This window comes from Narcine bancroftii, chromosome 6 (assembly GCF_036971445.1).
Source record: "Narcine bancroftii isolate sNarBan1 chromosome 6, sNarBan1.hap1, whole genome shotgun sequence".
In the NCBI taxonomy this organism is placed as follows: domain Eukaryota; kingdom Metazoa; phylum Chordata; class Chondrichthyes; order Torpediniformes; family Narcinidae; genus Narcine; species Narcine bancroftii.
In genome coordinates, this window is record NC_091474.1 from 140,144,334 (window position 1) to 140,171,753 (window position 27,420).

General features: G+C 40.5%; 1 protein-coding gene across 3 annotated transcripts in view; it reads right to left on the reverse strand.

Moving 5' to 3' along the window:
* The window catches only part of LOC138736528 (peroxidasin homolog), a 243,839-nt gene that overhangs the window by 131,360 nt on the left and 85,059 nt on the right, over nucleotides 1–27,420 (reverse strand). For all 3 annotated transcript variants that reach the window (XR_011340350.1, XM_069886187.1, XM_069886186.1), the window contains exons 2-3: nucleotides 20,472–20,543; nucleotides 15,699–15,770 (exon numbers count right to left, since the gene is read on the reverse strand). Coding sequence is in view for 2 of the 3 variants with exons in the window: in XM_069886187.1 (XP_069742288.1) it covers nucleotides 15,699–15,770; nucleotides 20,472–20,543 (144 nt within the window). In the remaining variant the exon portion in view is untranslated. The remainder of the gene's footprint in view (nucleotides 1–15,698; nucleotides 15,771–20,471; nucleotides 20,544–27,420) is intronic.

Below are 27,420 nucleotides of genomic sequence, written 5' to 3' on the forward strand. Positions count from 1 at the left end.
GAACTCAACTCTGCATTTCCATACTCCGTTGTTAAATATTATGTTGAGAGTTGGACTTCTATGCCACCGCTGTACACTTCCTGGCGACCGACAAAGCGATCTTCACAAATTGGATTTGGAGATTGAATAATGTAAACTGTTCTTCAATAATATCTCCCAGAAAGATCAAATCTGGGTCTTGTGGAAACTCAACTTTTGCTTTTATTTTTTAAGGTGGCCCCCAGGTCTACCCAGAAGGATCTCACCTTCATACATAGCTAGATGGAGTGGCTAAAGGTTTCAACCTTTACACCTCATTGAAACAAATATCCGGAATTTCTGACTTTGATTTATATAATTTGTTATCTCTTGATTGTTGACCATAATTTATGTTATTTGTAGATATAACTTGAATTTCACAAGAGGCGTGTGCAATGTACAAACAGCATAATAATCTGCAAGTGCGAATCGCATAATAGGACTGCAGACACAGTGCTTAGCATTTACGGTTATACTTATAAATGATATCATCTACTGTAAAGTACTCGTAAGGAGAATTTGGACAGTCGTCTGTGAAACGTATGGATTCCAATGAACAGTACACTGCTTTTTACGAAATGCCAGAAGCACTGGGCTCATTACATTTGCGTAACCAAATTTCAAATGGTAAAACACAATAGAAAAATGCCTCTATATATCAACCTGAAAAATCAGGAGTGTAAATATATATGTGTGTGTGTGTAATTTTTTAATTAAAAAATCATTTACTAATTATCTGCAATCAAAATGACAATAAAAATCCATTTAAAATTCTCCCACTTTTGAAAACATGCAGGCCCATTACCCGAGAGTTTTGCCAGCATTGATCTTTCAGAGTATTTGGGAATACTTTTGTTGTTGCCGAGGCTTCCCAGGTGAGAATTCAGCTCACGTTCCCTACCACAGCCAGTCAGGAAGAGGCTGCAGGCATCAGCTGAATCCAGTTCAGTCTGGACCAACATCAGGCCTCTTTACTCTTGATTTATCTTGGGGAGAGGAGCATAATTCTCCATCTTCTTTCTAAGATTTGGTTTATCAATTCACGAATTTGATTAGATTAGTCTTCCTAACAACTCATCCCCAGTGCCAATCTGCCTTACACAGTGAGAAATAACTATGCTCAAATTCAATGAATCAAATCTGATAACTTCAACTCTGAATATCCAGTTGATACCAACTGATACCAGTTGATAAGGAAAATTCCACAAGCATCCTCACATTTATATATTTTTATGCAGTTCCTGAGCTTCTTCTGGCCTCATGGAGGTAAACAAGAAAGTCTGCAGATACTGGGGTCTCATGAAGGGAACACAAGTTCTGGCATCTCTCTAGCACTTCTGTCTTCTTTAATGAAGGACTTTGATCATTCACAATTCGAAAGCATTTGTTTGAAAACTCCAAAGCAAACCACACCGATGGGGGTTGGTAGATACCAGATAAGTGAATTTTATGGTTGCCTGAGATTGCGTGTTGCATGGATTGGCGAACAGCAAGCGTACCAGTGTTAACCATCTGGTTTTTTTTTTAAACTAATAATTTTCCGCCATTTTTTTTGCCGATTGCTTGAATTCTGAATGACAGGGGCTTTTATGTAATATGATCATCTTTTCCTTAACCAATTTTTCTTTCCCATTACCAATTATAAATTATTAATTCAGGAATGTCACCTCTCAACTTGCTTTTTAGCTTTCAGCTGTTGTGAAGGGATCGAGTGTCCCTTTATGATTTGCACATTACCTAATAATTTAACAACATTATTTTTACAAACAGTTCAAGCCTCCCTGGATTGGGGGGCGTGGCAAGATGGCGTAAGGATCAGACGTGCCTTCCAGTCCTCTCCTGACTCTATCTTATTGTTTTGTCTAGAAATGCCCGTTAAAATTCTTTAAAAGTTTAGATAATTTCAGTGCTGTTAATTTAACTTATGATGGTACAATTGGTGGAAAAGAGCAAAAAAAAAATGACAACAGATCATCAAAAAACTACATTTTCCAAAAGTTCAAATTTTGGAGCCTACCTACAGGAAAGACACCGGGACTCAGTGTGAAATGGATCCCAGGAGAGAGGTACAGTGTTCGGATGTAGAGCTCTATGTTACATCAGTAGAGCCCCCTAAAGAGGGCGCCAAACAGCCTTTAGAACAAAGAGTTACTCAAAGGCATTTGCTGTAGAGGTGGCGCTGCAAACTGCATCTCTTGAGATACAAGAACCTATACAACTTGATGTACTGGGAGAACTTAATACATTATGGACTGGGGAAAACCCCGGCCAGCATCCTCCAGTCATTGCTGGAGAGGCTGTGGCTGGGGTTTCCACACGCAGTCATACTACAAGGAAGGCAACCAGAATGAAGGAAGGAACAGAAGATCCTTTGGTTATGCAGAAGAAGCAAGAATCTGTTGAGCCAAAATCTCTTCCAATTGAAAAGATTTTTGTGAATCTTGAATCTAAATTATCTTATACAATGCAGGGATTATCCAAGATTATGACTGAACTTGGTACTAGGTTTAATACTCTGGTGAAAATACATTCTCAACAGATGGCTGAGTTTGGAGCTTTTAAGCTTGAAGTGAGAGATAAAATTATATTATGGATAACCATTCATTCCCGCCTCCTGTATGAAAGGAAGGCTTTAAGGAATGGTAAAGATTTGGCATTAAATATTTTAAAGATTTATTTATTCAAAATAACTGCTTCTTTTGAACAATTGTCAACTAAATTTAAGATCTCTCATATACTTTTTTTAAAGATATTTCCATATAAGGAATTTGTTCAGTCTAAAATGAACACTTTTCCTCAAATTTCAGATTTGAATATACATATTTTTTGATCTACAATTTCTTCATAGTGGATTGATATCACATATTTATCGTATTAAGATTAGCTCAAATGGCTAAAATTAAAAATGACATGACAACTTTTTCAGGTGGGGAGTGGTATTCCACTCTTAGTTTAATCAATGAATCTTCATTTTGTGCAAGGCACTGTTTATTAAAGAATACATGTTTAAACTCAAATTATCTCATTTTTCGGCGGATGTTGATCAATTTTGTAAAAAGTATAACATTTTTGAAGCCTCACTTGTTCATATGTTTTGGGAATGTCCTAAGTTAGGAAGATATTGGCAGAATATTTTTCATTCTTTATCAACAACTTTTAAGATTAAATTAGATCTTTGCCCTTTAATTGCTGCGTTTGGTCTTGCCACATGAAACGGATAAACTTTTATTGCCATCTCAGGAGAAAGTTTTAGATTTTAGCATGTTTTTTTTAATTTTTTTCACACAATAAACCATACTGACCAAAATACATACAGACATTTTTCTCTTGAATATATACAGTGTCATTTTCTCCCCTTTACATGTTGATAGCCAGATGAGCAGTTTTAATGAAATGGAAAGACAAACTCACTGATTCATGCACAGTGGCTTACATGATGTAATGGCATATCAAATCTAAGAGAAAATGAGTTATAATATTAAAGATAAAAAGGTTCAGTTTGAAAAATGACGTGGCCCTTTAATCGAGTACTATCACAATTGGCAGTTTCAGGTCACTTGGATGCTCTTTTGGTCTTCTGGAGGTCGCGACTTGATTCAGATTTGCATTTCTCTTGTAACCTTGACTTGGAAGGGTTAGGTTAGTATTTGTTTTAGGGTTTTTTATAGATAAATGGATTTATGGGGTTTAATTATAATTATCCTGGATAATATCCTTTTGGTTAGATTTTATTAAAGTATAATGCGATTTGCTATAACAGTATTTAACTGATTTATATGTCATTATGGCCCATCCCTTTACGAGCGAAGATGAACACGGTGCCTTGTAGCTCTTTTGCCCTCACAGAACTTTTTATAGTTGTTTGTGCCACTGTGAATCACAGAACGCCATGCAGTGTGATTTTTTTCAAGGCCCTCCCAGTCAGTATGGCTGACATGGAATGACTGGAGATCGCGCTTGATTAAGTCTTTGTAGCAAAGACGTGGGTGGCCAACAGGGCAGGGAGCATCTGGTAGCCCACCGTTGAGGACATCCTTGGGCAATCGGCCATCCTCCATACAGACAGGCGGCAAGCGCAGATGATTGAGTAGAGGTCGGTACTTCCAGTTTTCTCCAGGACTTGGACGTTTGTGACTCTGTCGTGCCACAAGAAGCCTAGGATGGATCTGAGGCAGTGGAAATAGAATGCGTGAAGACGGTGTTCTTGCTTTCTGTATGTGACCCAGGACTCAGCCGTAGAGAAGAGTACTTCAGCATGCAGGCCTCATAGATTCGGATCTTCAACTTGGTGGAGTGGTGTCAGTTATCCCACACGTGGGCACGGAGGCGTCCGAAGGTAGTGGATAGTTTTTCCAGGCGTGTGTCCAGTTCTGCGTCAAGTGAGTTCATTGTTGTCAAGGTGGACCCCAAGCAACAGAATTTCTCTACGTTGACGAGCACTGACTCATTGATGGCAATTGATGGAGTGTCGTGGGTTTGTTGGCTAAAGACGACCATCTTGCCCAGGCTGATTTTCAAACCAAATTCAGTGCAGGCAGATGGAAATGTGTCGCACAACGCTTGCAGCTCTGGCTGGCAGTGAGCCACGAAGGCAGTATCATCTGCATAGAGCAGTTCTTGAATCATAACTCTTCTGATTTTGGTCTTGGCCTGGAGCTGTGACAGATTAAAAAGTTTTCCGGAGTTCCTTGTGTGCAGGGCTATGCCTGAAATCTCTGGAAAGGCATGGCGCAGAAGAGCAGAGAAGAAAATGCCAAACAGAACTGGAGCGAGTAGGCAGCCCTGTTTTACATCGCAGCATAAAACAGTATTTAACTGATTTATATGGGATGGAATTTAAAAATTGTCGTATTGTGCATTGAATTTTGTTACGTATAGGTTATTATTTTGCCTTCTTCATTAATATCTTGTATATGGATTGTTATGTTAAACTCAAAAATATTTTAAAAAGAAAAAAGATTTGATTAAAAAGATTGCTTTAAGACTTTGGTATTCCACGCATGCAGGCAAAATTCCGACATGCATCCATTTCGAGATACGTCCGATCCTTCAGTCTCAATTATGGTTGTATGTCAGGAGTACCTGTACCTTGAACTACTTTGTTCAGTTTGTTGTTCATTTTGTTTGCACATTAATTTTCTTTGTGCACTGGTTGCATACGCGGACAGCTTAGAGGAAACAGTGACTGCAACTATGGCTTTTGGCTTTTTTACCACCCTATCTACCCTATTGGATGCACTATAAAATCCCTAGGCAATCAATGCTCCCAAAAGAGTAGAGCAAGTACAAGAAAGAGAGTGAGAGAGTGCAAAATAAAAGGCAGTGCCAGAACTGCTGTACTGGCAGCACTGCCGCTGGTGCAGACATGGGAGAGCAGGTAGTGGAGACCTAGCATGGCTCCACAAGGGCCTACTGTCTGGTTCTGATTCTGATGGCTTCATGCAGGCTTTAAACAGTCTGTTAAAGGAGCCAATAGTGTGTTTTTCTTTTAAAATCCTGCAACCAAGGAAGTCTGTGGCTGAGAGAGCAGCAGCTGTGCTGGGCAGCATACCACAAAAGGTTACAGACGCTGGGGGAGCAGCAGACTGGCGCAGGGTACCAGAAATGGGGACAGTATCTCCCGTCACTGAGAAGAAGCATGAGAGAGAACACTAAAGGGAAGGTGACCATAGCCACAGACCACTGAGTAGTCTGAAGGACCCACACAAGCTGAGAATTGCTGGCGACTTGTGGCTGAAGGACCCTCCCAGGCTGTGGGCTGCTGGCAACTGGCTCATGGAGCCAGGATTTGAGAGGGTGATGAGGGCAAGAAGGGTCCCCATAGGGACTTGGGCACCAATAACTTCCTGATTGTATCAGAGGATTAGATCTGGAGCTCTGGTTGCCAATGGATTGAATAGGAGTCTGGGAGGATGCAGATGCTGCAGGAGCACTGGAAGAGAATCCATGGACACTCAGGGTCTCGGAAAGGACTCTCTTTCTCTGACTGTAAGGGATGCCGAGCTATTCTCATGGAAACCTTGTTTGTCTTACGGCAGACAAAAGTTGAAATATATCATGCATGTTGTATTTTTATTAATTATATGGCAATAAATGGAATGTTGAATTTTGAAAGAACATGCGAGAAACTGTGCAAGAGAGTACAAAATGGGAAAGAGTTATACACAAGAATAGTACACGAATATTTGCTTACTAACTCAGAGAAAGAATGGCTATATGAAAATTTGAGAAAAATTCTTGGATTCCTGTGGCCTCAGTGGAAAGCTGTGCCCTATGCCTAGCTGGCATTTCCTTTCCTCACGTACAGCTTCATGTCTGAGTGCACTGAAGCCTGGAACTATGCCCTAAAATTCAAAATTAATGCTCAATTTTCATCAAGCTACAAAATACCATTTTTGTCCTAATAAGACTTGCTGCTCTGAACAATGCCCATGAATCATCCAAATGGAAATGAGAACATCCGCCATTCACCCTTTGCTGGCATTCTCACAACTTTGCTCCAACAAATCTGAGAAATAAGGAAATAGTAAAGACAACAATTGCACAGGACAAGGAATTTTTGCAAAAAGTTTGCTTCATTAAAAAAAAATTGGAGATTATGATAGACAACTTCAAGGTGAACACAAAGATGATTTCAGATTTGCTGTATCATATAGGAAGTTGGAGAAACATTAAATTAACTTTTATTCTATTTTGCATGTTTCGGAATCGGAAGTGCTTTGAGAAGGAGAACCAAACAATGTCAACTAGAATCCTTGAAAAAGCTGAGGACCCTGTGATATCTGTCTCCAAGGCCAACATCAGAACATCATTCTAGAGGGTGAGCTCTCGCAAGGCATCAGGACCTGACAACATTCCGAGCAAGGTACTGAAAATTTACACCAACCAACAAGCTGAAGTGTTCATGGACATTTTCAACCTCTCAGTGTGGTGGTAAAAGATTCAAAACGGCATCAATCATCCCGGTACCCAAGAAGAATAGCGTGGGCTGCCTCAACAACTACCACCCAGTAACACTAACTTCAACTGTGATGAAATGCTTGGGAAGGCTGGTCATGGCCAAAATTAACACACAAATATCTGGATACACTGCAATTTGCTTATCATCACAATTGCTCCAGAGCAGATACAATATCGCTGGCTCTCCAATCAGCTCTGGATCACCTCGAAAACAGCAATTCATACGTACGGCTGCTCTTCTCTGACTACAGCTCAGCCTTCAATACCATTATTCCTTCATTGCTGGTCAAGAAGCTACAAACTCTAGGCCTCTGTACCCCAATCTGCAACTGGATCCTTGACTTCCTCGTTGAAAGACCATAGTCAGTACGAATTGGAAACAACGTCTCCTCCTCAGTGATTATCAACACAAGTGTGCCCCAAGGATGTGTGCTTAGCCCACTGCTCTACTCGTCATACACCAAGACTGTGTGGCCAGCCACAATTCCAATGCCATCTACAAATTTGCTGATGACACCTCAGTTGATGGCAGAATCACAAACAGCAATGAGGAAATGTAGAGCAGAGAGAGATAGATCAGGTTGTTTGAATGGTGTAACGACAACAATCTTGTGCTCAACGCCAAGAAAACCAAGGAGATGATTCTGGATTTCAGGAGGAAATCAGGGGAACATGACCCAGTCCTCATCGAGGGCTCAGTGGTGGAGAGGGTCAGGAACTTCAAATTCCCGGGTTTCTACAACTCCGAGGAACTGACCTGGAGCCTCCATGTTGATGCAATCACAAAGCAGGCTTGTAAGCTGCTATATTTTACAAGGCATCTGAGTCAACTTCTAAAGGAGTACCGTGGAGACCATTCTGGCTGGTTGCACCACTGCCTAGTACGGAGGCACTAATTCTCAGGGCAAGAATAAACCCCAGAGGGTTGTTAACTCAGCCTGCGACAACAAAAGCACCAAACTCCACTCTATCGAGCACAGCTACAAGGCAGGTGTCTTAAAAAAGTAGCCTCTATCCTCAAAATCCCCCACCATCCAGGCCAAGCCCTATTCACTCTGCTACCATCAGGGAAAAGGTAAAGGAGCCAAAAGACAAGCACACAGTGGCACAACAGCTTCTTCTCCGCTGCCATCAGATTCCTGACTAATCAATGAACCAAAGGCACTATTTTGTTTTTTTTAATATAGTAATTCCATAAGATGATTATAATATGTATGTTTGCTCTGTGACGCTGCCACAAAACACTGAATTTCATGACTTGTTCATGACAATAAATTCTAAAGTTGGAGAAACATTAACTTAATTTTAATTGAATTTAGCATGTTTAATTACATAATGATGCTGTTACATTGCATTGGTTCAACTGACCCAAAAATGTTTTGCCATTTTCATTTGTACTCAGCATTTGATGCCTCTTGTGTCAGTGTCCAACAATACTTGTCTTACATTGATGGATTTCGGTTGCTTTGATATCACTTGTCCATGCGCAATGTCCTGGTGAAGACTTTCACCATGTTCATCACTGACTGCACCAAGGTTAGCAGGGAAGTCGTCCAAGTGTAAATGCAGAAAATGACATTGACATTTTCAATCACATGCTGCATTTCGTGGTTTTGTATGTTTGAAGTATGTTGTCAATCAGCTGGATGCAGTTTGGTGCTCTGTAATTGCCAAGAAAATGCTTAACAACATCTTTAAATGCCTTCCAAGCACCCAGGCCTAAGACAACATTTGCATAGCGCCTGCACTGAGTCTATGCCCAGGCATGCTTGAATTGTCCGAAAGAACTTGCTCTGTAAGCAAAATATTGGTACAGGTACACAATCCTTTATCTGGAACCCTTGGGGGACAGTGTGTTCCGAATTTCGGAGTTTTCTGGATTTCGGAAAGCCTGATTTAAGCCCACCCAAATTGTGCTGCCTTATCCACCTCCACCCACTTTCTGGTCGCGCTGCCGTCTCCCCCCCTCGCCCGCCCAACTCGCGCTGCTGGACTCTCCCCCCCCCCGAATCGCGCTGACGTTCTCTCGCCCCCCCCCGAATCGTGCTGACGGTCTCTCGCCCCCTCCCCGAATCGCGCTGACGGTCTCTCGCCACCCCCGAATCGCGCTGCCAGTCTCTCCCCTCCCCCCACCGAATCACGCTGCTGGTCTCTTCCCACCCCCCACACTGCTGTCTCTCTCCCCACTTGCCAGATTTTGGAGCTTTCCGGATTTTAGATGTTCTGATAAAAGATTGTGTACCTGTAGACTGAAAATATGATGGGAAAAATCGCAAAAACAGATTGTATCTGAAAGAGAATAGGCGATAGGAAAATTTTGTGATTTTTATGTTCATCAGCTCAAAATACATAAAATACACCCAAAACTATTCAGGAAGCAAAACCTTCATTGTCCAGTGTATACTAATCCGTATAATAATACATCAAGGCTGTGGGCAACATCAAAAAGAGCTGAAACATTGATAACTTTTTTCATCTGCTCAGTGAAAATCATTTAACTTAGTTATATCCCCATTTAATTGACCAAACATCATAGACTTCACCTGAGCTCAAATCCCAAATAAAGCAATCTCAACGTAGAATGATTTCAGATATCACACCAATCACAACTCAGTGTACTCTAATAATCAACGCTGATCAGATAGATCAGTTATTTGCGACTGGGATAGGTTGAGACAAAGAGGACAAGAGGATTTTCTTTTTAGCTTGTGGGCTTGAGGGCAGCTGAACCATTTTTATCCTTTTCACTGAAAATGGGGCCTTGCTGCATATGTAGAGCGATTTCTAGTATCTCTACATTGTCTTGAAGTACACAATCTTCATTCAGCACGACAGGTCATTTGGTTAATTGTGTTTGGCCTCCAAATTACAACTTTTAACCCAGTTAATGTTCTCCTTCAAGCCCAGTCACCTTTATTTATCGTTCATACCATGATCGCACAGTAAAGACAAGATAATGTTTTTCCAGGATCATGGAGCATAAAAGTTAAAACAGAAGTTAAACACATTAAAATATTAAGACATATACTGTAAAAGTCTGTGGTACCCTATCCACATCTGTTCTGGAAATTCATGAGTTTGATGGCTTGGTGGGGGGGAGGGGGGGTGGGAGTTGTTCCCCAATCTGGACGTAATGTCCCGGCCGATTGCTAAGGTATCTCCTACCCGAAGGCAGGAGGGAGAACAGTTTACATGAGGGGTGTGTGGAGTCTTTTACAATGTTTATTGCCTTTCATCTGCAGTGAGTGTTGTAGATGTCGTTCATGGTAGGAAGAGAGCCCCCAATGATCTTTTCTGCTGAGTTCACCATCCTCTCAGGGTCTTGCAGTCTAAGGAGGTACAGCTTCCAAACAAGGCAGTGATGCAGTAGCACAAGATCCTCCTGATACAACCCCTATAGAATGCATTGAGGATGGAGTGTGGGAGAGTACTTCAAGTGCTCATCCAACACAGTTTTAAGTATTTTACAACTGCTGTTAGGCTTGCGCATTATATTTTCAGATTACAATTTATTATCAACTTACTGCTATAACACATTTTTACAATGACCACAATCACTGATTTCTGATGACCAGCTGTTTCCTTGGAGTTAATTTTATTAATTCTATCTGTACACGATTTTCATATCAAGTCTCCCCTCAACTTGCTTTGCTTGAGCAAAGTAACCCAACTTCTCCCATCTTTCCTTAGTGCAGAGAAATATTCTCAAATTCATTGAAGTCACGGCAAAGTATCCAAAGTGAACAGCTGATAACTCACGCTTGTCATCAACATGACAGGGAATTGGCAGTGAGAAACAAACTGATTCCGGAAAATTTGAGTTAGTGTCAGAACATTAATGTCTTCTACTAATTAATTCTATCTGGTGACTTGAACATCAGACTGAGGTAACCTGACATCTTTAACTGTTCACAGCTGGAGTTTTTGTCAAGGGTAACTTTTTCTTTATCTTTCACCCTTTCCGATGGAATTTGGACCAGCCAAACAGTGGGCTTCAGGGACAAACTACATCATGGTGTTAAAGGTAGAAAGGAGTCTAACAAGACCACGTTGAAATGAAGATTGCTGGAATGTCATCAAAATGCATGACTGATGCGTGTAACGGTACCAATAAGTTACTAAATGTGGGTTACTAACAAGTAAAAGTTCTGTCTGGCCTGCAGGAAAAAGAATCTCAGGGTTGTATGTGATGTTTAGTATGTTCTCTGACAATTAATCTGAACTTTGAGACAGAAAATACTTCATGGAAAATAAACCATCAAATACCAGGTTATAAGTTGCAACTGAGAAATTAATATGAACAATACTTCGTAAATTTCCTACTGAAATTTTTTTTTTTTTTTAAAAACACATGTTCCTCAAAAATCAAGATTTAGATTATTAATCAGAAATTTACTGCACAGGGGGAATGACCCTAGAAGTAGCGTATGGAACCTTTGTACAGAAAGAGTACACCCAAGTCCATTAAAACATTAACTCTTAAAACTGATGTTTCAAGCTAAGTCTTTACAGCTGCTCGATGTGCCAAGGACTCCTGGGTGTTTTTGACATGTGTTTGCCAGGAGGCTTCATGTTTTCTCACTGATTTGTTGCAGCTCCATAAAATAGTTCATTTACAATCTTTTCAGCACTTCCCATTTTAATCATTCCAGCAACTTGATCCAACCCAAACTAGGAAGAAAGCATGTGGGACCCTCATACAGTCATTTATCTACAAAAATGATTGGGCAGCAATTTAATGCATTACCATGTTAATAATGAGATAAGGATAACAAACGTTTCACTTAATTCAGATTCGGAATTAAACAGGAAAGAATAGTAAGTTAATGCAGTGAAACCAGAAAGTCAAAGATTGATCAAAATGAAGTATTGTTATTATTACACTAAACAAGAGAACTTTGCACTTTCAGGTTCCTGAACCCTGCACTGCAACAAGCAGGATTTAAGATGAAGCAACAAATTGGCTTATTTTTAAAATCTACTGTGTTGTATAAAATAGTCGGCGCTCCATTAATTAACGCAATAAATATGAAATCACTTTACATGGGCCATGAACGCACAACTTATGGACATCTGTACGAATTCCCACAGTGTTATTAAATTCAAAGCATGCATGCCCATTCCTACACCTGGCAGAATGTTTCCTCTCTCTTGCTCTCCAAATTTAGCAGCGACTCTATCTCATGAAATGTCATTCGTTGCAGTACTGAGGAGGCATCCTTATCATAAAATGAAGTTTGTGTATTTTCGGAAAGGCACAAAGTCAACTTACAAAAATCTCAAAAACGGAACTTGTTCATTACGTTTAACAGCTTGCATACATTAGCCACCAAATGTTACCATATATATATATATATATATATATATATATATATAAAATTAACATCTCCCAGGTGAAAATTAAGGAAACTGAAGAAATGTTACAATTTAATGCCAATGGTGCTCATCTTTATTAACCTTTCAGTTCAAAAGTTTGGAAAGTTAAAATGTAACTCACTCAAATGAAATAGTGGATACAATGAACAATCAAGGGCCTGAAGGAGTACGCAAAACTCTACAAACCTACCGCCAAGTCCAAATTCGTACACTTCTTTGGGGGAAAAAAAACCTGGCTTGACTCCAGAGTTGAGCAAGCAAATGTAAATGCAATAGCAGTTAAAACAAAAATCCCATGAAAGTATCACAAGAAATGGTGGAATTAGGAATAGTTCTGGAAGACTAGAAAATTTAAAATGTGACTCCACTCTACAAGAAGTGAGAGACACTAAAGGGCAGGAAATTATAGGCTGGTTAGCCTAACTTCAGCAGATGACAAGATTGTGTCATCCATTACTAAGAATGGGGTTTTGGGGGTACTTGAAAGCGCAAGATAACATCAGCCTAAGTCAGCATGGTTTCCTTCAAGGGAGATCTTGTCTGACAAATTTGCTCTTTGAGGAAGTAACAAGCAGGACAAGAGCCAGTGGATTTTCAGAGGGCTTTGGCAAGGTGACACATATGAAGCTACTAACAAGATTGGAGCCCGTGATATTACTGTTAAGTTTCCAGCATGGATAGAAGATTGGCTGACAGGTTGAAGGCAGAGTGGGAATAAAAGGGGCCTTTTCTGGCTGGCTGTTGGTGAACAATGGTGTTCTGCAGGGGTCAGTTCTGGATCTGCTACTTGTTTTAAAATGTTATATGCAAATGATTTGGGTGATGGAATTGATAGCCTTACAGCCTAATGTGTAGTTGATATGAAGGCAGGTGGAGGGAGGTTCTATTGAGGAAGAAGAGGGATTTAAACTGGGAGAATGGGCAAAGAAGTGGCAGATGGAATACATCGTAAGTGTATGGTCATGAATTTGGTTGAAAGAATTAAGTAAAACTAAATAGGGATAGTATTCAGAAAATGGAGGCATATATTTGTGCAGTTTGGGCTTGTGGGCCCAAAGGGTCTGCTACTGTGCTATATGTCTAATTTAAAAAAAATAAAACATTTAATTTGCAGGTTGAGTCGGCGGTCAGGAAAGCAAATGCAATGTTGACATTTATTTTGAGAGGTCTAGAATATAACTGCAACGATGTAATGCTGAGGCTTTGTATGGCTTTGGTCAGACCACATTTGGAGTATTGTGAGCAGTTTTGGGTTTCATACTTTATGCTCACATTGGAGAGGGTCCAGAGGAAGTTTATTAGAATGATCCCAGGGAGGAGAGGATTAACGCAAGGTGAGCATTTGATGGCTCTGGGCCTCTGGGTTGGAGTTTTGAGAGGATGTGGATGTGGAGAAGATGTTTCCAGTCTTGGGAGAGTCCAAGACCAGAGGGCACAGCTTCAGTATAAAGGGATATCGAACAGAGACAAGGAGATGTTTCCAGAGAGTGGTGAATCTGTGCAATTCATTGCCACAGAAAGTTGTGGAGGCCAAATCAGAGTTGAGTAGGTTCTTGATTAGTGAGGGTGAAGGTTACAGGGAAAGTTAGGAGAATGGGGGTGAGAGGAAAATACATCACCAATGATTTGAATGGCAGAGCAGATTCAACAGGCAGGAATGACCTAATTTTGATTGAGTATGCAGTGGAACAGTGAAGGTCAATAAAGAGTAGCAGTAAATGAAAGGGACAAGCCAGAAATCTCATTCTTGCATTGACTCCTGCTGGAAAACATATGGATTTTTCTTGCTTTAGCTAATAATGTCCAAGTTAGATGAGGTTTTAGGCAATGCAGATGAGCACTGCTTGTTCTTAGGTTCCACAATTCATCACCAGTTACACCTTCAATACAGATACAGTAGTTGATAACAAGTTGCAGAGTTTATCATCCTACCTCATGGCTTTAATGATGTACTTTGCACATTTTAATCTGCACAAGTAGTGGAACATTAAAAAGTCACATTAATAATAGTCCACCTTCTTGCCCACATCTACAGTCTAGTCAAAGTTTTATGGTGATAAAAATGATTGGGTGAATAAAATCATTCCTCCAAGAATATATCGATAGAAATCTCAGATCATGAATCAAGGACAAAGAAAGAGAAACTGCAGCAAACTTCTCATACTTAAATCATGATTTTATTTTACTCTCTTTTTATTATAGATTCTTTATTACTATATCTTTAATTAATTTCTGCTCTAATGGTTTTAACCTATTTACTCTGAAAATCTTTCAGAGATTAAGGCTGATACAATAGGGACATTTAAAAGATTCTTAGATATGCACATGGATATAAGAAAAATAGGGGATTATAGACTGTTAGGGAGAGAAAAGTTAGAACGATCATGGGGTAGATTTACGTAGATCAGCATGAGATTAGGGGCTGAAGGACTTGTGTTGTTCTTTGTTAATTTTGCCTTCAGCTCTTTCCCTTTTATCATAGTGGGCAAATTCACCAGGATTACAGAAGAAGGACATTCATTTTTTTTATGTTCCTTTAAAAGCATAGAACTGAGTACAGTAAAACCCCTGGTATCTGACACTTATGGGGATTGGTAGCTGCCGCATAAGTAAATTTTCCGGTTGCTTAAGACTGTGATGCATGATTGGCCAACTAACGGTGAGGCACACCAATTTTAGACTTTCTTTTTTTTGTTTTTAAAAAAACCTTTTTATTTTCTGCTTTTTTTCCCCAGTTGCTTAATTCTAGATAACTAGGGTTTTACTGTACTAATACTCACGTAGCATGGCAAAATTAGTTTGCAAGTTCAAAGCACATTTTCTTGCTTCTAATTAACAAAAATATCTTGCCAACCAGACAGTATTCAACACATTCCCCCAAAATAGCGCAAGGGCACGAGTAACCTAATCATCACCAAATTGTGGAGATGTACAATCATAAATGCACTTAAGCCCTATAAAACAGCTGTGAATTTGTTTAGTAAGTGTTTTGCTGATTCGTTGGTTACGATGATAAAAGGTGCTGGGTCGATTGGAGTTTTCACATAAACAAATGCTTTTCAAAATGGACAGTAGTTAAGGCAGCCCCCACGGAAGAGAACAGAATGTGCAAGAAGATATTCAATCCAGCTTGGCCTCTGACAATAAAGCACATATTCATTCTGACCACACATAGCTCCTGGTTTCCAACCGGACTGTAAACATTTCTGCGCAAACATCTCCGATCATGTCTGATTCTTCACCTTCAGGCAGAAGTGATTCATCCAGAACTGACCACAATCTTGCCCAAAATTGCACAGCAGCATAGTATTTACAAAGCTTAAATACTAAAGTGGTTTACTCACAGATATTTTAAATTCTCCAAGTCTTCAAATGCACCCCTGGGAATTCTCCTTATTTGGTTGTTGTTTAACAGTCTAGAAAAAAACGGACAAAAAGGTATTATGAACTAAAAAAAAGTGCATATTTATTCTTTTAAATCATGGATCAGTTCATCTTCTGCACCATAACTGATTCCTATGGTAAACATGTACTTAAAAACTGATTGCATTATTACTTGAATAAGACACAGTACTGTTCAGTTTAGAACCACACCAGCAGACAATAAATACAAAGAACAAAGAAAGCTCATGAGAGCCAGCTATTTTGTTTCACGTAACACTCGCAACACTTTCCTTTTAAAGATAAATTGAAAATTTCAAGATATACAAGAACTGATGATGCTCGAACCTTGCGCAAACAGCGAGAAGCAGGAGGGACTCAGCTGGTCAGGCATCAACCAGATTGAAAAATGGACCACCAAGGTTTCAAAGCAGGTCCCTTTATTAAGACCAAGATGGAAAGGGGGGGATGGCAAAAAGAGGTGACTGGGTAAAAATGGACAAAAGTTGAAAGGTTACTGGACATACGAAGGTGGGAGAGGAGAGCACTTGCCTGCAAACCGCTCTCCGGCAATCACCTCCCCCGCCTGCAAATCATCTCCCCTGCCTGCAAACCGCTCTCTGCCAATCACTCCCCTGCCTGCAAACCGCTCTCCGTCCATCAACTCTCCTGTAATATACCTTCCACAAATTAAATTCCATTCAATCAACCATCCATTCACCTCTCCACCAATCAACAATACCTGCAATCCTCTCTCTGCCAAATAACACCCTTGTAATACATTCTCTGCCAATCCATACCTCTGTCTGCAATCCACCCTCCACCAACCAACACCCCTTCGCTCTGAGAGTGATTAACTGTTGAGACTTCCAAACCAGATCAAAAAGCTTCGGCTCCTTCTGAGGCACAATTACAGGGAAATATTCATCTTAAGAATCCAACCTTTCTTGCTTGCTTTCTCCTGTCAATTTCTCAAGGTTATGGAGTTCAGGGCATCTCATTAAAAGTAGAAATACTTAAAATTATCTTACCATTTTTGAGAGTTAATATTTCACTGAGCTCCTTTCACACTTGCAAGTGATCCCAGGAATTAACCACCAATTGGCCTTTAAAGTGCCAAGTGTGAAAGCAAAATCAGCTCAACGCTGGCGTGAGATGATGTCATCTCACGCCAGGGATAGACGGCCTCGACCCCTAGTACAATCCCCCACATCTGCAGACATCGGCATTGCAATCAGGCAAGTGTGAAATGGGTCATTGCATAGTGAGATTGAAATGACCTAAGGTCTTGCATGAGTGTGCAGGAACGTGAGAGAAGAAAGGACTTCAAGATTGAAGAGAGTGTAGAAAATATTGACAAGAGCAATATTGAGGGATTTCAGCTACACAAGATTCTCCATCTTGGTTCTCCTTGACAGCAGATCATCTTTAAAACAAATAAGTGCACAAAATGATGCATGCTTCAATGTAAAGAGGCAAAGCTGTTCTCAATAGCCGACGGTTCACGTACTACAGATCGTGGATTCAAACCAGCATATGAAAGTTTTGTAATGAGTAATGGTACAAATTTTATTAACAATCCAACCATCTGTCAATACTTTTCAAACAGAAATTGTAATGTAATTCAGTTTAAACCAACAAAGGGAGAAATGCAAAAGAGCTTTGATTCTAGATTTTTAGTAAGATGGACTTTATTGATTTGGGACAGACTCTGCTAATGGATAAAATAAAAATAATGAGAGGTTTTGGTTTAAAAAAACAAATTGCTACAAATAAAACCAACTGTCCCTTAACGGACAACAACTCTACTTGCCAAAATATGCACGTTTCACCAATTAAGGAACAACGCAAAAACAAAAAAAAAAAATTATTTATAATGGTATTGAGAAAAACACAGACCCTGCAATGTGAGGGGGGGAGAGGGAGTGTGTATGGTTGGGGGGGGTGGAAGGCGCGCGGGAGGGGAGGCACTTGTGTGGTAGGGGTGCACGTGGGTGGAAAGGTTGCACACGCAGCTGGCGGGAATGGAGAGGGCACGGGTGGATAAGAAGGATCAAAGATGCAGGAGGGCCTCAAGGTCAGGGGCACTGCCATCGCCCAGCATCGAGAGAGAGTAGCCATCTCTCCATCTTTCTCTTGTGAGTATTAAGTTTTAATCATGATCTTATGACCATACATAGTTACTTTTATTATTGTGCACTGCATGCATTATTATTATGTTTAAGATGTTTTAATGTATTGGAAAGGGTTTTATATGCATAGAAATGTAAAATATATACCAAGATAAACATTTGATTAACTGACACTAAATAAGGACCATATGTGCCTGTTGTGACTTGCATACATATCCGAATTAAAGGCAGACCTATGTAACCGAACTCATTTTTAACCCGGGGTCTGCCTGTACCTTCATTTTGCATGTAGGATGCTTTCACAGATAGGAGACTGCTTGTAGAATTCAGAATTCTCCCCTACTTACAATCTATGCAACTTATGACCATCCGTACCTACAACCGAAAAAATACCGTGTAAATTTTTTAAATATGGAAATTTAAAAATCACACTTGGTCATACCAGTGCTCACGGATGCGTGTGTATAATAGTGACTGTCAGACGATGTCCTGGCATTGTGTACATTGCAGCATCTCTCTCATTTCTCAGGATAAAAGTATGCTGTACAGGTACAGCGGGCTGTCAGGAGAATGCAAGCAGTGGGATCAGCCTGGGGACTGATAGCGTAGGGACAACATGCCAAGCTAACATTACATCCTACTTGCATCCATTTTGAGATCCAACCGGTTGGTCAGAACTAAACTTGGACGCATGTCGGAGAATGGCTGTACTATTAAAAGATGTGACCAACAGTGCTGTTGTGCTGGGAAATGGTGTGATCTCTTGCCCTCCCTGCTGTTGCTGTGTGAAGCTAGGAACCTTACACAACCCCAACCCTCTCCACTGTGACGCTGTGCTAGCAATCTGATATATGATAGAGGCTACTCGGCATATCAAGTCAATACTGTTTCTCAGGGAAATCTCATTCCTCAATTATCATTTTAATGTATGACATCTCTTTCGCCAACCCTTCTACTCAATTCTCTTACCACCCAAGGGCCAATTAGCCCACCCAACTAGTACGTCTTCAGGATCTTGGAGAGAATCTGGAGGAAGCCTGTGCAAATACAGGGAAAACATACAAATTACCAGCTGAGTCTCTGTCCTGAAGTAGGATGTAGCCTGAAAATTAAAGATAGGTATTTCAGAAAGGAAGTTTGAAAAATATACAGAGACTGACAAAAGTTTGGAACTCCTTGCCTAGCTTTCCAATGGCAGCTCTATTCCCAAGTTCAAATCTAAGATTAAAACATTTTTTGTAAATAATGTTAAAATATAAGGGGAAATACCAGGTTTCTGTCATTAGATCAATGATTCACTGTCAACTTTAAGATCAGCAGAACATTTTCAGGTGATAAGCAGCCAACTCCAGCTCCTGAAACTACAATATGAATCGACACCAAAGGGTTGTTGGGTAAAGGCCAAAAACTGAACAGAAGCAGGTTGAGGCTGGTAGAAACTGCGCTCAAATTCCTGACACAAAGATAAATATTTCTCAAAACAAGCAATGCAAAGTGACGGCCACACAAATTTTGAATGAAATAACAAGCGAACCTTCCAACCTTGTTCTAAAGGTATGCTCTCATGTTATGGTCTCAGGTGCTCACATTTGAACTGGAGGACATTCTCAGCTCTTGACCAATGACCCTTTGTCAACTTTGACCGCAAAACCTAACACAATTGATCAATGAAGTTTGGGGGAATTTGTCCTACACAAAATGGTTAACACATTTTCTTATACATCAATGTACATTAAAATAATTTAGCACAGACAAAAATAAAATAAAATCTGTGGTCATTTGCAGATAATATAAAGTGCAACGATCTTTTACAAGTTTTCATATTTTGAAAAAAAATAACTGCAGCAACACAAAGAAAACATACAAAATCTCCAGCTTCAACAACGGATATTACCTGAGAGTTCCAGTCAACATGATAATGAATCAAGCAGTTTAATTTCTGTGAAATTTTGACTCATACAAACTGGTAGGGTTAGGTCTATAAAACATGCCGAATTTCAATTACACTGAAACAAACTGTCCCATTGATAATAAAGCATCAATAAACTTAATGAGTATCATAAAATATACAGGCATTGAAACACTATGAAACTTCCCAACCTTTTTAAATGCTTTCTGTTTTTTCTGTCTTTGTATGAAAAACTGAAAGCTGCTTTTCATAAATTTTTGTCAATTTATAACAATGGAAAGACATTGGTCAACATTATAATGTTAGCATAGCAGAGTTATAATTAACTAAGCCAAGATTCCTGAATTTAACACAGCCATATTGCACTTCAAAATAGCATTTTATTTCTTTTTTAATGTAACATAGGTTTCAATAATATTTGTATTGCTATATATGATTTGTTAATAATTTACATTATTAGCATGTACCCTATGTAAAATTTATTTGATAAAACCAATAAAAATATTGAAAAGAAACAATATCATTTACGTTTGACACCAGGTTGATTTCATTTCATTTTAAAAATTATGTCGAACTCTGTGGCCGCCAGCCGGCAACCCAAAAATCACGCTGAAATTCCGCCGCCACCTTTTTCGACAATGCCAGGGATGAGGAAAGGAAAAGCTGCAAAGAAAATGAAAGAAAAAGACACTCACAGTGTGTTGAGGTGCTTCAAACGCTTGAAGGCTCCAACTGGAATATCTTTGATTTTATTGAATCGCAAATCCCTGATGAGAAACACAAATGGAAAAAAAGAGGATCAATGATAATCAGAGGATTCTGGCATCAAGAGGTTATCCAGCTTGATGAAACAATACATTTCAAGCAAGAACTTCCAACAAACTAGGACGCATTCCTTTCTGCTTTGTTTTCTTCTCATAATCCAATTTTGAGGAGCTGTAAAGCTGCATTTGTCCTTCACCAGTGACACACGTCTAACAATGAAAAGGAAACCACAGGACATTTAATTCAAAACCAAATCTCAATCAAGTAATTCTGGGCATTGTGTCGGGGTTTTGCCATTTCTAACTGAAGGTATTTGAACAAGGAAATCTCAATTCACACAGTTCAAACCGTTTTTTTTTAAAAAGAATTATCGCCAAAAAATTCTTTCATGGTTCAGTGCTTTGTTTATTTAAATTCAAAGGCAAATGAGCACTGTCACCATGCATTCCCTGTCAAAGTAAACCAATCAAAGGACCATGTAAGCACGTAATAGCAACCAGCTGTTCGGTGACAAGATACCTTGGTCGCATTAGCTGGTCACGTCAGTATCTAAAATGTCTGGGCAATCCCAAATAAGACTCCAGACTACTGATGAATTGACGCAGTTCATGATTAATGAAGGGAAATGTAATCCATCAATAACTGAGGCTGTGGGAAAATGGCGAAATTGGCGAGGGAACAAGACATGCAGCATGAGAAGCATTTAGATGGTTGAATGATTCACAGGACTCTACACACGAATGCCAAAAACCACAGAGACTGTGGTCATCATAAAGAACAAAATGCATCACATGAATTTTTTTTTAAATGCTGATCACCATACGATTTTGATCAGAATTTGCTGAAAATAGTTTGCCAAAAAACATGTTTCCTGTTCTGGAGGACAACTGGTCACATATAATTTATTTAATACCAACTGACTGTTGGTAAACAAGAGAAAAACAGTTCACAGCATTCCATCTGCAAACAAACAATGGCATTTTAAGAGAATATTAATTTTTAAAGTTTTCATTGCAGACAGTAGAATTGAAAAAATTCTGTTACCAAGACAAAACACGTTTGCCAGAATATGAAGAGCTGCACTGATATCTCAATTCCAAATTTCTTTCACAGATTAGATGTTTGTTCTCCAATCTACTGCTTACTGCACTGTTACCTGGTATATTAGCAGGCGACAGACACCAAACAGCAGACAAACTGTATTTCAGCACGTCAGATACAAAAGAAGCAATGAGAAGCTGGAGGAATTAAATGGATCAGGCAGCCACCACAGAATGAATGGACAGCCAACCGCTTTTGTGTTGTTACCCTTTTGAGACCAAGGTGGGTAGGGAAGACAGCAAGCCATAAAAAAAGGGAGGGGAGAGGGAGAGGGGTAGGGACAGGCTGGGCTAAGAGGTAATAACCCCTTTGGTTACTACTGAATAAACTCATGTAATCAGAGTTTTTGGACAATTTTTTTGGTCAGATATTGGTGGGGGGGGGGGGTTAACTTTTGCCTGGGTAATATCTCTGACTGCAATAAGTATCAGCATTGTTCAAGGTTTTGGGAGCTCGGATGGCCAGGACTAGGTGGTAAAAGTCCACATTCAGGGCATCTAGAGAGCAGATGGGTGAAGGTGGGAGTCTATGCTTGAGGCTTCAGGAGCTCCAGTGTGCAGGCAGCCAAGGAGAGGGTTTGAAGTCAGGGTGGGAGCTCGGATGGCAGACGGTTGGGGTAAGGATCCACAATCAGGGTGTCGGAAGGTCCAGTGTGGGGGAGAAAGAGTGTTAATGATTATTGGACCGGGCTGAGAGAATGACAACAGGTGAAGGACAGATGGAAAGTAAGCGAGATCTACTAGCGAGCAAACTTAATACACTATCAGGCACTTTCAATCCATTGATTTACCAAACACTGATCTATTTGAAATAAACTGACCCTTGATTTTTTTTTTATTTTATTTTCTCAGCATCAAAAGAAAGGCGAATTCAACCATCAATTTGAATAGAGAATGGAAATCTTTACAAACAGAATGACAGGAGTTAAAATATCCAGCACCATGAACAAATGCATTTCTGTCACCTTGTAATGGTGTAACAGATGACAATAGCCCTTCGTCATCAGCCCTCCCTCTCCTTGACCGATTAGATAGATAGCTTCCATAAAAACTCTAATACGTGGAGGCAATTCAGCTATGGCGGCCATGCCAGCATTTCACGTGAACGATCTAATCAATTACTTTCTGAGCAGATTTTTTTCTTCCCCACAGTGTTTCTGAAAGCTGTGATTAAGTCCACTCCCACCACTCTTTCAGACAGACATCAAAAACATGACTCAACCTATAAAAGTTGTCCTCAAATTTCCATTTCTTTCTCGTTTTCTTCTTCTGGTGCTGGTCAATCAGCTCATCGAGTTTATGCTGGCTCCCAAAGCAAACTTGTGTCCCGTTTCTCTGTAACCAATTTTATCTCACATGTTCATCAATTTCACCGCGCCCCCCCCCCACCACCCTAGATTCTCCTGACACCGAGCTACTTGCAGTGAGCAATCAACCTCCAAATCAACATACCTTTGGGAAGCCAGAACACCATGTGATCAGAGGAAGAAAAATGCCAACTCCCCACCGAAAGCCCCCATGATCAGGGAAGAGTAAGTCGACTGGAGGCTTGAAGCGGCATGAGTGCCTGCCATCAAGGAGTGTGGAAAGTAATGGTGCAAGAGGTTGTCAGAGCCTCACAGCTGTTCTACCAACATGCCAGCTACAGTGTTTGGAATTATACCCTGTACAGCCAAGTCCCTGCCATTCATACATGGTCAAACAAGAGATTGCAGATGATGGAACCCGCAGCAAAAACAACAAACTGCTGGGGGAACTCAGTTGGTCGAACAACATCTTCATCCACACGTACCAAGACTGGCATTGATTTCTGGTACAAACTGCTCCCTACCTTCCTCCAGCCCAGAGTGGGACAAAAATAACAGCCGGCTTATCACTTTTGTCCATCAGCCACATTTCTCATCCTTCCTAAAACTCAATGAAAGCAAAATGTACCTTATCTACTGTAAATACTCATGTGATCACAGATACCACGTAATCGTCGACCCCTCCCTTTTTGGGACCAAATATTGAGTGTTTTTGTATGACCCGTGTAATAGTTGACTGCTCCTCCCCCTTTTCTGACCCAGAAATCACGTGTTTTCCAGCTATCGCATGTAAAAATTTGACATGAATAAATAAAAATCTGTCAGCGTGAGGAAGGACCGCAACCTCTCAAACTCATCGTTTCAAAACTTTGCCTCTATTTTTTCAAAATGCCCACCAGAAAGTACACCGAATAGACAGCAGCATTTAAACAACAGGCTCTTAAAATTGCTGAGAAGACAAATAACTGAAACAACAAGAGCAATTTGTGTATCAGAGAAACTTGAGAGGGACTGGAGAAACAAATTTCAGACTATGCCGACAGGAAAGTGTAGTGACAGAGTTAAATCTAGCAAGTGGCCACAAATGGAAAACGTTGCTGATGAGTGGGTGATTGAAAATTGGCAAGGTGAAAGATGCATTTCCCGTGCTGCATGAAAGAGTTTTGGATTTTACAGGAAATGCTGCACGGTGTACAACAGTGGTTCTCAACCTTTTTCTTTCCACTCACATACCACTTTAAGTAAAATGTTTGGCCTGGAAGTCAGCCTGAAGAAAACTGAGGTCCTCCATCAGCCAGCTCCCCACCATGCCTACCAGCCCCCCCACATCTCCATCGGGCACACAAAACTCAAAACGGTCAACCAGTTTACCTATCTCAGCTGCACCATTTCATCGGATGCAAGGATCGACAACGAGATAGACAACAGACTCGCCTAGGCAAATAGCGCCTTTGGAAGACTACACAAAAGAGTCTGGAAAAACAACCAACTAAAAAACCTCACAAAGATTAGCGTATACAGAGTCGTTGTCATACCCACACTCCTATTCGGCTCCAAATCATGGGTCCTCTACCGGCATCACCTACGGCTCCTAGAACGCTTCCACCAGCGTTGTCTCCGCTCCATCCTCAACATTCATTGGAGCGACTTCATCCCTAACATCGAAGTACTCGAGATGGCAGAGGCCGACAGCATCGAATCCACGCTGCTAAAGATCCAACTGCGCTGGGTAGGTCACATCTCCAGAATGGAGGACCATCGCCTTCCCAAGAAGCCAGTGGGCTGCTATCGCCTCAAACCATGCATCTTGGCGCCTCACAGTTCGGTGGGCAGCAACCTCTTTTGAAGAAGACCGCAGAGCCCACCTCACTGACAAAAGAAAAAGGAGGAAAAACCCAACACCCAACTCCAACCAACCAATTTTCTCCTGCAACCGCTGCATCCGTGTCTGCCTGTCCCGCATCGGACTTGTCAGCCACAAACGAGCCTGCAGCTGACGTGGACATTTACCTTTCCATAAATCTTCGTCTGCGAAGCCAAGCCAAAGAAAGAAGAATGCCATAGGTGATTAGTAAGTAGTAAGGGATTGTTTAAGGTGGTGGAAGGAAAAAAGATTTGAAAACCACTGTTTTAATTGTACCTAATTGACTCATATGTGCACGGTTTCATAACTCCAAAAGAAATGAGCCAATGACAATTTTTCTCAAGCAAAATATTTCAGTAACAATTGGGTCTGGAGCAGTGATTTTCAACCCTCCCTTCCCTCCGACATACCACCTTAAGCAATCCCTTACTAATCACAGAGGATCGATGGCATTGGGATTAAAGTGGTATGCGAGTAGAAAAAAAAGGTGTACAAGGTTCATGAGGTGGTATGACTTTGTACTTTGGCAGAGAACTAAGATTTCACAAAAGCTATCTGGTGATCTGGATAATAAAATTTACTGTTTCACCAGCTGTAATTAGACATTGGAAGAAGGAAGGTGACAAGTTACCATGTATTGCGAACATGGATGAAACACCAATTACACTCGATATGACACAGCTTTAACCACATCAAGTTTGCTGGCAATATGACCGTGGTAGCCCTTATTAGTAAAATTTAGGAGTCAGCATGTAGAGATGAGGTGCAGTCGCTAACGACTGGTGCAGAGCCAACAATCTGTATCTGAACATTAATAAAACGAGATGGTTGTCGACTTTAAGAGAGCCCAGCAGGGACCACGCTCCACTGAACATTGACGGCTTGACTGTTGAGGTCGTTAAGAATATCAAGTTCCTTGACTGTTGAGGTCGTCAAGAATATCAAGTTCCTTGACTGTTGAGGTCGTCAAGAATATCAAGTTCCTTGGAGTGCACTTGGTGGAGAATCTCATTTGGTCCCTCAACACCAGCTCCATAGCCAAGAAAGCACAGCAGTGCCTCTACTTCCTGCGAAGGCTGAAGAAGTTAATCTCCCATCCTCCATCCTCAACTCATTCTTCAGAGAATACACTGAGAGCATCCTATGCATCTGCATCACCACCTGGTTCGGAAGCTGCACCTCCTTGGGCTGCAAGAGCCTGCAGAGGATAGTGAAGTAAGCAGAAAAGATCACAGGATCTTCAAAGGACATTTACAACAGTCGATGTAGGAAAAAGGCAATAAACACACCTATCACGTAAACTGTTCTCTTTTTTGCTATCTGGTAGGAGGTACTGTAACACTCAGGCCTGAAAGAGCAAGTTTCCTCCTCCCCCCAAAGCCATCAGATTCCTGGACTCCGAGAATATATGTGAATAGTGTACTGTGGACTTTTACTCTATAGCTCCTAATATTTTCATGTATTTAATTTCTATTCTAACTTATATTCATGTAAATATGCTCTGTGGTCCTGAAGAAATGCTATCTCGTCTTTACCCTGCGAGCAAGGTATGAACGATAAATAAAGGTAACGACTTGACATGTCAAAGAATCACAGTGAATCAAAAATGAGGGAAAAAAACAGTATTGGTGAAAACCAGCGGCCACGAGAGTGAAAAACTTACTTCAGTTCTTTGTTGTATGGTCAATGGCATTAAATTAAAGTCCATGGTTATTTTTAAAGAGAAAAGCTCTGCCAGAGGAGAAATTGCCAAAAGGAATTTTCATCCATGTACATCTGCGAGGCTGGATAGATGAAGGTGGGTGTAGAAAATGGATGAAGGAAATTTGGAAGGTGCAATTTGGTGGCCTATTCAAGAAAAAGAGTTTGCTCGTCTGGGATCAGTTGAGGGCACATCTAGTGAAGAATATTGGCGATGAACTCCAATTAAAATTTTAAATTGAAATATACAGCACTGTAACAGACCAATTCGGTCCTACAAGTCCATGCTGCCCAAATTACACCCCATTAACCTACACCTCCGATATGATTAGAAAACACTCAGTTCCCGGCAAACTGGTTTGCGACCAATGGATGCAAGTAACAAATCGCCATTTAAGAACATGACGAGAATGGAGTGGTGTAATCAGATGCGTAAAGGAGAAAAAACACACCCAAAAGGAGGCCTTATGCGGACTCTATCACTGTGTCAGATCTGTGAATGGATCGTGGGTTCATGGAAGGAAATGAAAACTGACACTGTCAGATCATTCAAGAAATGTGGAATTTCGAGCACATTGGATGGTACAGAAGGACGATTATGGGAATACGAAAGCTTGCAGACCATGACCAGCACAGATGAAGAGATTTCATTCATCCTGATGACCATGAGGTGCTGAAGATATTAAGTGAACTTTTGTGTTTGAAAGAACTTATTACAGTAAATGTTTACTTGACTTTTCAGCATAAAGAACCCACATCAGCCTGGTCACAAACTTTTCTCACTGCCACCTTGACGAAGAAGGTGCAGTAGCCTGAAGTCCAGCACCTCTTGGTTCAAGAACAGTTTTATCCCCAATACCTATCAGGCTCTTGAACCTCCCTTTACTACCTAATTCATAAACTACTC